We start from the raw sequence: 14,016 nt of genomic DNA on the forward strand, positions 1-14,016 counted from the left end.
ATTTTTGATAGATTTGATGGGACCGCAGTGCTAGTCCTGTTATGGACACGGAGGATTTTTTAAGATATTGCTCAGACCAACGCTTGATGATCAAACAGGTTGTTTTAACAGATGTTGTTGTTTGTTGTTGATGTTCTTCTATATATGATTGATAATGTTTTATATGTTATATTTTTATATAAAATTATTTGTTAAATAAAAATGAGGCCACTACGGCCTTTTATACTCCAAGCTCGGTGTGGTTTGAGTTATTGGGGTAGGAATGGACGTGGTTTGGTATTAGGGGAATAATGACATCGGTATCCGTCAGTCATGTGATTTCTGACGTTATACCTCGGGAAACTGCTTAGATGTCAATGCAGCCTGAAAGATAAAAGGACTTGACTTGAAAGAAATAAGATATATTTTCTTCTAGCATTACAACTAATGCATATTTTCACAATATTAGTGGATTCATCAGAGATTCACATCTGATATAAAAAAAACCTGAAGCAGAGGTGGCTGGTGCAATCCAAAATCCATATTTTTTGCTAGAAAATTACTTAGAACCCCCAAACATTATATATATATTTTTAGCAGAGAATCTAGAGAATAAAATGGCGATTGTTGCAATATTTTATATCACACGGTATTTGTGCAGCGGTGTTTTAAACGCAAATTTTTGGAAAAGGGACACTTCCATGAATTTTAAAAAATCCAAACAGTAAAGTTACCCCAATTTTTTTGTATAATGTGAAAGATGATGTTACGCCGTAAATAGATACCAAACATATCACGCTTTATAATTTCACGCACTCGTGGAATGGCGACAAACTATGGTAGCTATGAATTTCCATAGGCGATGCTTTAAATTTTTTTTACGGTTACCAGGTTAGAGTTACAGAGGAGGTCTAGTGTTAGAATTATTGCTCTCACTCTGACGATCGTGGCGATACCTCACATGTGTGATTTGAACACCGTTTACATATGCAGGCGCGACTTCCGTATGTGTTTTCTTTGCTGCGCGAGCTCGCGGGGACGGGGGCGCTTTAAAAAAAAAATTTTTTTATTTGTTTTATTTATTTTTATACTTATAAATTGTGTTTAAAAAAAAAAAAATTTTTTTTTTTTTACTTTTATTGCTGTCACAAGGAATGTAAACATCCCTTGTGACAGTAATAGGTGGTGACAGGTACTCTTTATGCAGGGATCGGGGGTCTAAAAGACCCCCGATCCCTCCTCTGCACTTCAAAGTATTCAGATCGCTGAAAACGGCGATTCTGAATACTGTGTATTTTTTTAAATTCGGCGCCATTGGCAGCCGAGTAAACAGGAAGTGACATCATGACGTCGCTTCCGCGTGTACAATGAGAAGACTGGAACGAAGCCACCCACAGCTTCGTTCCAGCCCGCCACAGCCGCCGAAGGCAGCCGATTGGACACCGGGCCTCCCGATCGCACGGGAGGCCTGGTAAGAGCGGCGGGAGGCGGCGGGAGCGTCCCCTCCCGCTCCTCCGGTATAACAGCCGAGCGGCTTTTAGACGCATCGGTTGTTATATACGGATAGCCGATTGCACGCTCGAAACAACGGTACCGGGATGATGCCTGCAGCTGCGGGCATCATCCCGGTATAACCCCCGAAAGCCGAGTACACACATCTGCGTACGGTCGGCGGGAAGGGCTTAAGATGTCAGGTGCTTCATGCAGGCAGCCCATATAAGACCTATAGCTCCCAACTGTCCCTGATTTCGAGGGACTGTCCCTGATTTGGAGCAATGTCCCTCTGTCCCTCATTCCTCCGCATTTGTCCCTCATTTTGGTCTGATCTATATAGATGTATATAAAATGCACCTTTTATCTATGAAAAAGTGTTTCCCAGTGCTAAACCTTTCATCTGATTTCTAAATTGCTGCATTTGTAAATTCCAAAAGCCAATTTAAAGGAATAGTAGTGGTAAAAAAAGGACTTGTGGGTTTAAGCAATCTTGTTTTTTTGTACAACTCTCCTTTAAGGGGGCGTGGCCAGGGGTGTGTCCTATGCCTGCACACTTTTGCTTATAGGTGTCCCTCATTCCCATCTCAAAAAATGGGAGGTATGTAAGACCTCATTCACACAGGGTTACTACAGCCTATGGCCACACTGGGATGCACAGGTGTTCCATGCATCCCTGTGCAGGCAGCCTCTTGCATGTCAATTGGGATGCAGCAGCTGCAAGAACACAGCTCCTGCTTCTAATTTGATAGCCGCATGGGTGCGTGGCCCGAAACGCACACAGCTGTCCAATTGGAGCAGCGCGTGTGTCTGTGCAGCTGCTGCACCCCAATTGACGTGACAGAGACTGCCTGCACAGGGATGTACCTCCGCACCATTAAATGTGGCCCTTACACAGATGTAAAGCAAGGGTGTTTTTTTGTGTTATTCCCAGAGTTCAACTTTAACCACTTCAATACCGGGCACTTAGACACCTTCCTGCCCAAGCCAATTTTCAGCTTTCAGCGCTGTCGCAATTTGAATGACAATTGTGCGGTCATGCTATACTGCACCCAAACAAATTTTTTCATCATTTTGCTCCCACAAATAAAGCTTTATTTTGGTGGTATTTGATCACCTCTGCAATTTTTATTTTTTGAGCAACAAATAAAAAAAGACTAAACATTTTGAAAAACAAGTTTTTCTTTGTTTCTGTTAATTTTTTTGTAAATAAGTACATTTTCTTCTTCAATGACGGGCACTAATATGGCTGCACTGACGGGCACTGATAAGGCGGCACTGATGGGCACTGATAGGTGGCACTGGTATGCGGCACTGATGGGCACTCGTAGGTGGCACTGATGGGCACTCGTAGGTGGCACTGATGGGCAATCGTAGGCTGCACTGATGGGCACTCGTAGGCGGCACTGATGGGTACTTATGGGTGGCACTGATGGGTACTTATAGGTGGCACTGATAGGTGGCATGGATGGGCACTGATGGGTGGCACTGATAACACTGATGGGTGGCATTGCTGGGCATCCCTGTTTTGTAATGTGCCACAAAGGTGCCAGTCAGTGCCCATTTGTGGGCACTGATTGGCATATTTTGGGCATATTTTTTCACATGTGGATGGCCATGGGGGATGTACCTGGCCATCCACATGCTAAGGGCTTCCCTGGTGGTCCTGGGTGCTTTCCTGATGGTCTAGTGTGGGCATCTGAGGGGGGCCTGCGCTGATAAACAATCAGCGCCAACCCCCCTTGTCAGGAGAGCTGCCGATCGGATCTCCTCTACTCGCGTCTGTCAGACGCGAGTGAGGAAAAGCTGATCAACGGCTCTTCCTGTTTACACCGTGATCAGCCGCGATTGGACACGGCTGATCACGTGGTAAAGAGCCTTCGCCGGAGGCTCTTTACCGAGATCAGTGTAGCGGTGTGTCAGACTGACACACCCCACCACCGATTGCCGCGATACGCGCCCCACCGGGCACGCGGCGGCTGTTATCTTGAAGGACGTCATATGACGCCCAGTCAGAATAACTGAACCACCGCCCGGCCATCATTCTGCTATAGGCCGAGTGGGAAGTGGTACAATGCTTTATTACCAGTGATATACACAATGCTTTGTCATTTACAACACTTTTTTTTTCCTTCCGTCTGGTTTAACATTTCAGTCTGCTATATTTTATATGTAATCAGGCCATTTCAGTATATTTTACATAGAAATTAACCAATCAAGAATTTTTTTTTTGTGGTGTATTGCAGCTGCCAGTTCAGGCTCTTCCGAGGGAAGTGTGAGTGGATTCAGCTCACCGGATTCCAGCCACCCACCACTTAGCCATAACAACATGTGTTATCCCTTGGACTGCTGGCGTACTCATCATGCTATGGACAAGCCCCCAGCAAACAACATCCCATGAGCGCAATGAACTAGGGAGCATTCATCCAAATGTCTACATAACTCATCTGTTCTATTTATATGAATTTCTTGTATGTGTAAATAAATATGCGACATTCTAGTGGACACTAGACTGCTTTACCAATGTAATCTAGAATTTCCGTGTGGCTGCGTGATATTTAAAAGAGATCTTTTGAAATTCTTTTCCTTAGCCAGATACCTGTATTTATTTTGGAACCATTCATCCGGTCTCTTTGAGTCTGAAATATCTGATGAAATAAAGAGTCATTTGCACTGGGTTGCAAATGTGAAAGGCTTTGCTTTTTTATTGAATTAGTAAATGTGTCCATGTGTACACTGTCTATAAATGTTACACATACAGGTATATTGATATACTATATGGCCAAACATTTGCTCAAAAATGAGCATCACACCTTTATGAGCTTGTTAGGCATCCAATTCTAAACCATGAGCATCATTATTGAGTTGGACCCCTCTTTGTGGGTATAACAGCCTGCACTTTTTTTTGAAGGCTTTCTACAAGATTTCAGTGTGTATTTGTGGGAATTTGTGCCCATTCAGCCAGAAGAGAATCCGTGAGGTCAGGTACTGACGTTGGAAAAGAAGACCTGGAGCTCAATTAGCCTAATGCCCCGTACACACGGTCGGACATTGATCAGACATTCCGACAACAAAATCCTAGGATTGTTGGCTCAAACTTGTCTTGCATACACACGGTCACACAAAGTTGTCGGAAAATCCGATCATTCTGAACGCGGTGACGTAAAACACGTACGTCGGGACTATAAACAGGGCAGTAGCCAATAGCTTTCATCTCTTTATTTATTCTGAGCATGCGTGGCACTTTGTGCGTCGGATTTGTGTACACACGATCGGACATTCTGACAACAAATTTTGTTGTCGGAAAATTTTATAGCCTGCTCTCAAACTTTGTGTGTCGGATTTGTGTACACACGATCGGAATTTCCGACAACGGATTTTGTTGTCGGAAAATTTTATAGCCGGCTCTCAAACTTTGTGTGTCGGAAAATCCGATGGAAAATGTGTGATGGAGCCCACACACGGTCGGAATTTCCGACAACAAGGTCCTATCACACATTTTCCGTCGGAAAATCCGACCGTGTGTACGGGGCGTTACAATTCATCCCAAAGGTCAGTGGCGGCCCGTAATACAGGGCGCAGGGGCCTAATCTACATGCGGGGCACCGGACGCATGGATTCCAATGGGCACTGCACCCCAAGCCCACCCAGTTGTGTGACAATAGCGAATGAATATTCGCTATTGTCACACTGATTCTCCTCCCGGCCAATCAGGAAGCGGGTCTTGAGACGATTGACCCGCCCGACCTACCCACCGGGGGCTGGGGGTGTTGCGGGTGACCCGACCAACTGGGGGGAGGGGGGATGGTTTTGGGTGCATTTTTACAAAAGAAGTTTTCCTCTAATGGGACTTTTGGGGGCAAGGGCTCCACAAAAAACAAGCAAGTAGGAAAAATGTGATGATAAAACCGCAATTGATGCAATTACAAAGATGAATGCACAAAGCATGTCATACAGTAAACCACTTGCTCTGTCGAGTAAGATACGCAACAGAGTGTACCCAACGCGTTTCAAGTTACAGCATTGATCCTCTTCATCAGGGGTAAGTGGTTATGGAAAAAGCGTTTTGTGTCATGTGGTTTGTGTAGAATATCATGGGTATTCCATCATTATAAAAACCAGTGAATAGTTGCTGCCATAGGCCATTCAGAAAGGTCCAAAGGGTGGAGGCGCACAGCGGATTCGACCAAAACCACCCACAGAGGGCACTCAGCTCCAGCCCCAAAGGGGGAAGGCACCACATCAAGGACTGGTACACCTGGTGTCTCTTTGTTACTTAGTGGAATGAAGCAGTGAGAATGGAATCCTCAAAGTCAAACAGTGTGGAGTGGGGTGTTCGTACTGCACATCAGTAACACGACGTTGGCCTGCGGTGCAGTGTTGTATTTGCTCGGTCTGAAAAATGTTTGTAGGCAACATGTGTGGGTGCATTGTTTGCCGCCCCCCCCCCCCAAAAAAAAAACACCACCAGCCGCCGTGGCCAAAGGTGTTTTGGTAGGGATAAGGTCTGGGTTGTATATGCCACTTGAGTTCCTCCTTGGAAAACTCATCAAGCAAAAGCTTTATAGACCTGACTTAGTGCATGGGGCATGTTCATGCTGAAACAGAAGAGAGCCTTCCCCAAATGTTTGTCAAAAGGCTAGAATCCCGCAATTGATTAAATTACTGTGTATGCTGTATCATTAACATAACCCTTGACTGGCAAAAACTCAACTCAATCATTTTAGAGGGATGTCCACATACCTTTAACCAAATAGGTTGGTGTGATGGTCAAGTATCAAACTTTTGGGGCCATACAGTACATATGGCAAATGTGCACATTTACTATATCCATACAGGTGCATATATATGAAACAGAACAGATAAGGTGTCACTCATCATTTGTGTTTGCATCTGCCATTCTAAGGACTTGTAGTTCCAGTCATTCTCAATTTCCTTCTGGCCTGCAGAGAGTTATGGGGAAATGTTGGCTACCTAAGCAGAGGAAGCTATAGAAGGAGCAGAGCTGGAGGTGGGGGGTTGATTATCAGAGCAATAACATAGACTTCATTGATACTATAAAATAAGCAGAGAGCACACAGGCATAGTGTAAAATCCTCAATAAAAACTATATTTTATTATTGTATTGTACCCACAATAAAACTAGAGGTACATGCATATCACATACAGTATATTCCATGAAGTCCAAAATGTCTCCAACTAACAGCTTAGCTGTCAGGCCATAAACGCTTGACCACCAACATAAAAACCAAATCAATGTTGCAACTTGACTTATGCATTTTGAGGGCACACCCTTCACCAGAGCCACTCTGGCTCTGGTTAGACTTCATTGATAAGTCAAAGCAGTAATTATTATCCTTTTACCAGTTCACATCCCTTGTAAAACTGTGATGAGTATATCACATTGAGAAAAGTAACATGATCTAATCAAAATTACATATATAAAACTAATTGCAGATCTTACTTTTGCATAAGAAAAAACACTTCTATTTGCAGGACTGCCTACACTACAAGAGCAGAGGAAAAGGTTGTCTTTTCTTGTTGACTATTATGCATGCAATAATCCCATTTTTTCTTTATCCTTCTAAGTGGTAATTCCACCCCAATGCCCAATCAGCATATAAGTATGTGCTGATTGGGCATAGGAGGTGGAGGTGAGCAAGATTGCTCACCTGTGATACTATATCAGTAAAGTAAGTCTCAAAACAAAGTCCTAAGGTGGACCTGAATTCAGTAAAGATTTGCTATGTTATAGGGAATATTTAGAAATGTTAATTTTGCCTACGTAGTATCCTAAAAAATTTTCCTTTGTCCTATATTCCTCCAGAAAAACAACAGAGCTCATACTTAAAGCGTTTGTAATCCTAAAAAATTGTATCCTGTTCCTTTAAAGCATGTTAAACAGCACAGTGCTTGTGCTGTGTAATTTGGCCCCCTGTATCACCTGAAATTCATGGCTGATCATGCCTGGTTCTGCCCTCCCCCCTGTAAACTGACCGTGGTTTATCGTGGCTGCTGAGCCCTGACACCGTGGTCAGTTTACGTCTGCAGCTCTAATCTGTCCTCTCTCCCCCATCCTCTCCCCTCTCCCTCCCTGCCTGTCAGCTAGTGACCGCTGCTGAAATTACAGTGTAAATTACATGCATTCCCCTCCATTAGAAAGTGTCCTAAACTGCAGTGTCTAAGCTTTGTAAAAAATATGCCAATTTCTACCTGAATTTACAGTGCCGCTCTGTGCTCACGTAACTCCTCGCTGCTCCCATCCTCCCCGACTGACGTCTCGGCTCTCTCCTCCTCTGCTCCCCTCCTCCTGACTGACTTCAGCGGGGGATTCTGGGCCCCTCCTACTCTAGCTGTCAGATTGGGAGAGGGAGCAGCGAGGATTCACGTGGGCATCGAGCGGCACTGTGAATTCAGGTATAAACGGGCATATTTTTTACAAAGCGCATACACTGCAGCATAGGACTCTTTCTAAGGCTCGATTCACATCTATGCATGTTGCTTTTGAGTGTTTCTGCAGTGCTTTTTGCGGTGCTTGCCGCGTTTTTGAACATTCGTTTTTGCCGCGGTTTGCGGGTTTTTTTTACAGAGTTTTTTTTTATACTGTATACAGTGTAAAAAAAAAAAAGAAAGAAAAAAAAATGCAAAACGTGCCAAAAATGCGCCAAAAACACGGTAAAACGTGGCAAAAACGCGGTACTTGCCTTTTGGATGCGGGTCCATTGAATTCTATTACATGCAAAACACTGCATTTTGCATGAAAAAAAGTCCCCGACCCTTTCCAAAAACGCAGAGGCACAAAAATGCATTGATGTGAACATGTTCCATAGGAACCCATGTTAAAAAATTCCCATGCATTTCTGCAAAATGCATCAAAAAACGCATTAGTGTGAATAGAGCCTTACAGAGAGGATTGCATGTAATTTACTAAGTGGCTTAACAACCACTTTAAAGGGATAGTTCACCTTTACCACCAAACTGCCTATGCAGATAAGAATCATCTGTAGATAAAAAGAAACTGTGCAGCTCTGACTAAAGTTGAATAAAGCCCTTGCTATAGGTGTAGGCCATTTACATACCCTTTAAAGCCTGACTGGAATACACCCAGGAACGTTGCTAAATGAGGCCTAGTCGTCACTGCACACCTCCTCCATCACGGGAGTGAGCTTTTTCTCTGAGTCAAATCCCCTCACATACTCTTTCTCTCCCCTGATGCAGTAGCTCTGAGCACATCATTTTAGAGCTTACTCCTGTGATGGTGAAGGTGCGCAGTGATGACTAGGCCTCACTTAGCAACGTCCTGGGAGTACTTAGCAACGTCCTGGAAGTAATTAGCAATGTCCTGGGAGTATTGTAGTCAGGCTTCATAAGGTATGTAAATGGCCTACACCTATAGCAAGGGTATTATTTATCTCTAGTCAGAGCTGCACAGTTTGTTTTCATCTACAAACATCCCTTACGTAGATAGGCAGTTTTTTTTTGTCAAGGTGAACTATCCTTTTAAGGCCCCATAGCTGTATATCTGCAGTATCAGATCTAAGGCACTGTTGGGAGATTTGGAGTGACAATTGAAGTTGTTACTACTGTGCTGCTTGCTGGAGAGGAATCTGCACTGCATACATCTCCCTGCTTCTTCTTCATTCATTCATTGTGTGGATCTGTGCTCCCTTCCAATGTCCTGGTGCTTTTTGAACATTTCCTCAGTAGTCTACTGATCACCACTAGGGGAGCATCTCTGATATGAGGAAGCAAAGCCCTGCTCCTCTACCAAAATGCCTCCTACATACACACACAAAGAGGAACCTTGCAGAACAAGTTTAATCAGTAATAGGGAAATATCAGCTGCAGGGAGCCTATTGGCCAGCCTTTCCCAACCTTTGTAATGCAGAGAAACCTTTGAAATAAAGTTATATTCTCAGGGAAGTCTTGCTATTACCACTTTTTTCTACAGCTTGATATACAACAGTGTAATGGTCAGTGGCAAAAATGGTTACTTATCTGAGAAGCAAACATGGCTCATATCTCATGGCATCCCTAGCAACCTCTGGAGGAACCCCCGAGGTTCCATGGAACCCAGGTTGAGAAAGGCAGCTGTAGGTAATACTGGCAACCAATCCTTTGCCCTGTGCTTGCCTTTTTGGGCATAGCTTCCATAATTCTCTTTAATTCTTCTCCCAAAAGAAGAACCATGTTCTCCAACAGCATCCTCCTCACGCCCCTAAAGACATATTGAGCACTCTTGGTCAAAATCCCCTTAAGTTAAAGCAAAATCATCTTTATTGCCAACTTACATTGGTCCAGCTTGGCACAATTTAATTATCCATATCTTATATCTGGAGGGATGCTGGGGATGGTGTAGTAGCATGGATGGGGGTAAATCGTGACGTCATTCGACTCTCCTCTCCACCTAGTCCAGAGAATGCTTCTCATTCATTTAAAAAAAGGTGTTCTCTGAATGGCAGTGGTGTTGAGCAAGTGTTCTCCTGTGGTCAATGTTCAGAGGGGAAATCACTCAAGCAGGATCTGGACCATCATTGTCTATAGCATGGGCAACTAAAGTAGTATAGTGCAGCGCTGATGAAAATGAAATAAGGCAATAAAATTATACCAAGATAACGTGGATATGATAAATGAATATTTAAAACAAAATACTATTCCTATGGTAGACAGCTACTGATGTCAAAATGGTCACAGATCCCTATCTGGTTTGGTCTATTTTGGAAGTCGTGGTTGCTGTACCTCCTTAGGTGTGTTACACCAAAAGCTTGGTTGACTCATCAGGCATATGCTTAGTTGGGTTCATCCTGTCTGATAAGCCCCTTTCCTTACGGTGGTGGAGTATCTACAAACAACCATTTCACACAGATTCACAGTCACTATATTTGATGTCATATATGGACTTTATGCACTTTATATGCACTGACACTGTTGGTTTATACTATTTTATAATTATCGTTGTGATATTTTATTGCTGTGTATTTTTATTTTTGTTTTATCATATCCACTTAATATTGGTATAATTTTATTGCCTATTTCATTTTCATCAGCGCTGCACTATACTACTTTATTTGTTCACTTACTCACAGGTTATCAGATGTGCTGGCAGCTACCACTATTTGTATAAGACAGCGCCTTTTTTTTTCCACAATTTTTTCTATAACATTGGGCAACTACAGTTGTTTTTCGAGCATCTTCAGTGATCCTCCAGATATAAGACATGAATGAGTACAATGTGCCAAGTTGGACCAATGTACATTGGCAATAAAGATAATTTCTGAAGCTTCGCTTTGAAGGACTATTCTACCCGAAACGTATTTTTTATGTATAAGTAGAGCCAGGTGTTCTGAATCAGCCCCGGCTTCACACAGGTCATGGATACTTCAACAGTGAAGAAGAAATCTAACCCAATAGGTCACCAACAGAGTACATGTTAAGATCTGAATGACTGCTATATGACTTAAAGTGGAGGTCCGCCTACTCCACGAAAAATTTAAAGTCAGCAACCACAAATATTACAGCTGCTGACTTTTAATATATGAACACTTACCTGTCCAGGGTGCCCGCGATGTTGGCACCGCAGCTGATCTTCGGATTGGCTGTCAGGTGAAGCCACCGCCATTTACGGTAAGGGAACCCGGAAGTGAGGCCTTTCGGGAACCCTACTGCGCATGTGCAAAGCATGCTGCTCATTCCAATTGGTCCGGCGGCGGAGAAAGGAGATGGGGGCCAGACTTCTGATGTACCTTGCCGCGGCGGGGACCGATGGGAGTCTGGAAGGGGATCTGTCAAAAACAGGTCCCTGTACCCCCCTCCCCCTCTGAAAGGTGCCAATGTGGCACCTGAGGGGGGAGGAGACGAATAAGCGGAAGTTCCACTTTTGGGTGGAATGCCGCTTTAAACAGCTTTTTTTTTATTTTTATTTTTCAAGGCCCCACAAATATGAGACAGCAAGAGATAAAATTTGTTTCTTATTATAGGGACAGGATCCTATGAAATTAATATTGAGAGATTCTTGCTGATGAGGAACATGAATATCTACAGGGCACATACAGTGGAACCTTGGATTACGAGCATAATCGGTTCCAGGAGAATGCTTGTAATCCAAAGCACTCGCATATCAAAGCGAGTTTCCCCATAAAAGTAAATGGAAACGAAGATAATTCGTTCCACATTGACTTCTATTGCATGCAATACCGCATGTGGCCAGAGGTGGGGGGGCACCGGAGAGCCTCGGCTGAGCTTGTAAACCCTCGGAAAGGCTCAGAAACATTCAGGAACTGAGAATTTCCGAGTGTTTCTGAACAGCTCCGAACCGTTCCGAGTGTCACCGGCGCCCCCGCACCTCTGGCCAAATGCGGTACTGCACACCACATTAGCTTGAATTCTGCTCGTATTGCAAGACAACACTCGCAAACTGAGTCATAATTTTTTTAAAAAAGTTGCTCGTCTTTCAAAAAGCTCGTTAACCGCATTACTCGTTAACCAAGGTTGCTTCAGGCACGTCCGCATAGCGGGAGGTGAGCGGCGGCCGCGGTCTGTGTTAGCCCTGTCCAAACCACGGTCACCACTTATCTCCTGCTCTGCGGACTGGTCATCAACAGGCTACTCTTCATAGGACATGCAGCCCAGAGGCTCCGGCCCACCGGGTGCCCTATGGCCAGTCCGGGCCTGGTTATAATTGTCAGCTTTATCTGTGGAATAAAATAACCCCCCCTTATTATGGAGAAGAGAAAAGGGGAGGTGTTCTGTAGTCATTTCCTGGGGTGACAACTCTATAAACAGTACAGTGATTAAGCATCGTAATCTTGGAGTGTGTTACTGGTAGGATAACCAGATGAAATTAAAGGGAATCAACGGTTGAAGAAAAGGAAATGAAATGTAGCCAGCACAACCAAGGACAGAAAACTGCAATATGTTATATTATTGTTCTTCGTTTTAACACCAAAATACTAAAAGCAAAAATGCAATGTTTCAGATGTGTCCTTGGTTGAACTTGGAGAGGTCATGGCCATGCTGAGTCAGGAAGGATGTTGCAAAATTTCTAAAATATTGCTATACTTCAGGCTGACAAGGTTATCAAAAGTGTACAAATTATTTGTAGACATTGTCTGATGAGAAAATTCTGTTGTAGTACTGTTTACATTGCATGTAGCCTTTTTGGCCTACAATCTGAATTTGAGGTTTTCTCTATGTTGAAAACAGTGTGCACTTATACCCAAGTTTGTTTTACTGATTTCATTTCATTAGTAACAATTTAATATTATAGTTGAGCTATTATTGCAATGTAAACTTCCTATGATTCAAAATTTTAGCAGGACCAAATACATTTTTTATTTTTTGTAATAAAGTGTTTATTAGCTGTGATTAAAAGACAACTCTTCCTTCATATCACCTACAACTTAAAATGATTGTAAAGCCACAGTTTTTTAATAACAAACATATCATAATTACCTGCTCTGTGCAGTGGTTTTGCACAAAAGAGCCACAATTCTCTCCTTCCCAGGTCCTCTGCTGGCACTTCTGGCCCCTTACCCCTTTCTGAGTGCCCCCATAGCAAGTCACTTGCCATGGGGGCACTTGTGTGTACACACTCCCAAGCCAGATCTGTATGTCCATAAGACACACAGAGTGTGGCTCAGCCCCACCCCCACTCCCTCCTCACTGGCTGTGACTGACAACAGCAGGAGCCAATGGCTTCCACTGCTGTGTCTGAGCCAATGAGGAGAGAGAAAGTGAGTATTTAAGGGGTAGTTGGCGGGGGGGGGGTGTGAGCTGCCTGCAGAAGTTTTTTTTAACTTTATGCATTTTTTAAGCATTAAGGTAAAAAACAACCTTCTGCCTTTAAAACCACTTTTAGCAGGCTACATCACATAGTTTTTTTATTTATTTATTACAGGTACTTATATAGTGCCGTCAATTTACTTAGAGCTTTACATATATAACATACACTATATTACCAAAAGTATTGAGACGCCTGCCTTTACACGCACATTAACTTTATTGGCACCCCAGTCTTAGTCCAGAGGGTTCAATAGTGAGTTGCCCCACCCTTTGCAGCTATAACAGCTTCAAATCTTGTGCAAAGGCTGGCCACAAGGTTTAGGAGTGTGTCTATGGGAATGTTTGACCATTCTTCCAGAAGCGCATTTGTGAGATCAGGCGCTGATGTGGGACGGGAAGGCCTGGCTCACAGTCTCCGCTCTAATTTATCCTCAAGGTGTTTTAACGGGTCGAGGTCAGAACTCTGTGCAGACCAGTCAAGTTTCTCCACCCCAAACTCGCTCATCCATGTCTTTATAGACCTTGCTTTGTGCACTTGTCCAAATCATTTGGTGGAGGGGGGTGTTGGTGTGGGGTTGTTTTTCAGGGGTTGGGCTTGGCCCCTTAGTTCCAATGAAGGGAACTCTTAAGGCGTCAGCATACCAAGACATTTTGGACAATTTCATGCTCCCAACTTTGTGGGAACAGTTTGGGGATGGCCCCTTCCTGTTCCAACATGACTGCACACCAGTGCACAAAACAAGGTCCATAAAGACATGGATGAGC

At 43.6% G+C, this 14,016-nt stretch overlaps 1 protein-coding gene across 2 annotated transcripts in view; it reads left to right on the plus strand.

The window, feature by feature from the left end:
- Positions 1-4,134, plus strand: part of KIAA1755 (KIAA1755 ortholog) — a 178,025-nt gene extending 173,891 nt beyond the window's left edge. For both annotated transcript variants that reach the window (XM_073606536.1, XM_073606535.1), the window contains exon 21: positions 3,717-4,134. In XM_073606536.1, coding sequence (XP_073462637.1) covers positions 3,717-3,871 — 155 coding nt within the window. In that variant the 3' untranslated portion in view covers positions 3,872-4,134. The remainder of the gene's footprint in view (positions 1-3,716) is intronic.
- The last annotated feature ends 9,882 nt before the right edge of the window (positions 4,135-14,016 follow it).

This window comes from Aquarana catesbeiana, linkage group LG12, assembly GCF_042186555.1.
Source record: "Aquarana catesbeiana isolate 2022-GZ linkage group LG12, ASM4218655v1, whole genome shotgun sequence".
Taxonomy (NCBI): domain Eukaryota; kingdom Metazoa; phylum Chordata; class Amphibia; order Anura; family Ranidae; genus Aquarana; species Aquarana catesbeiana.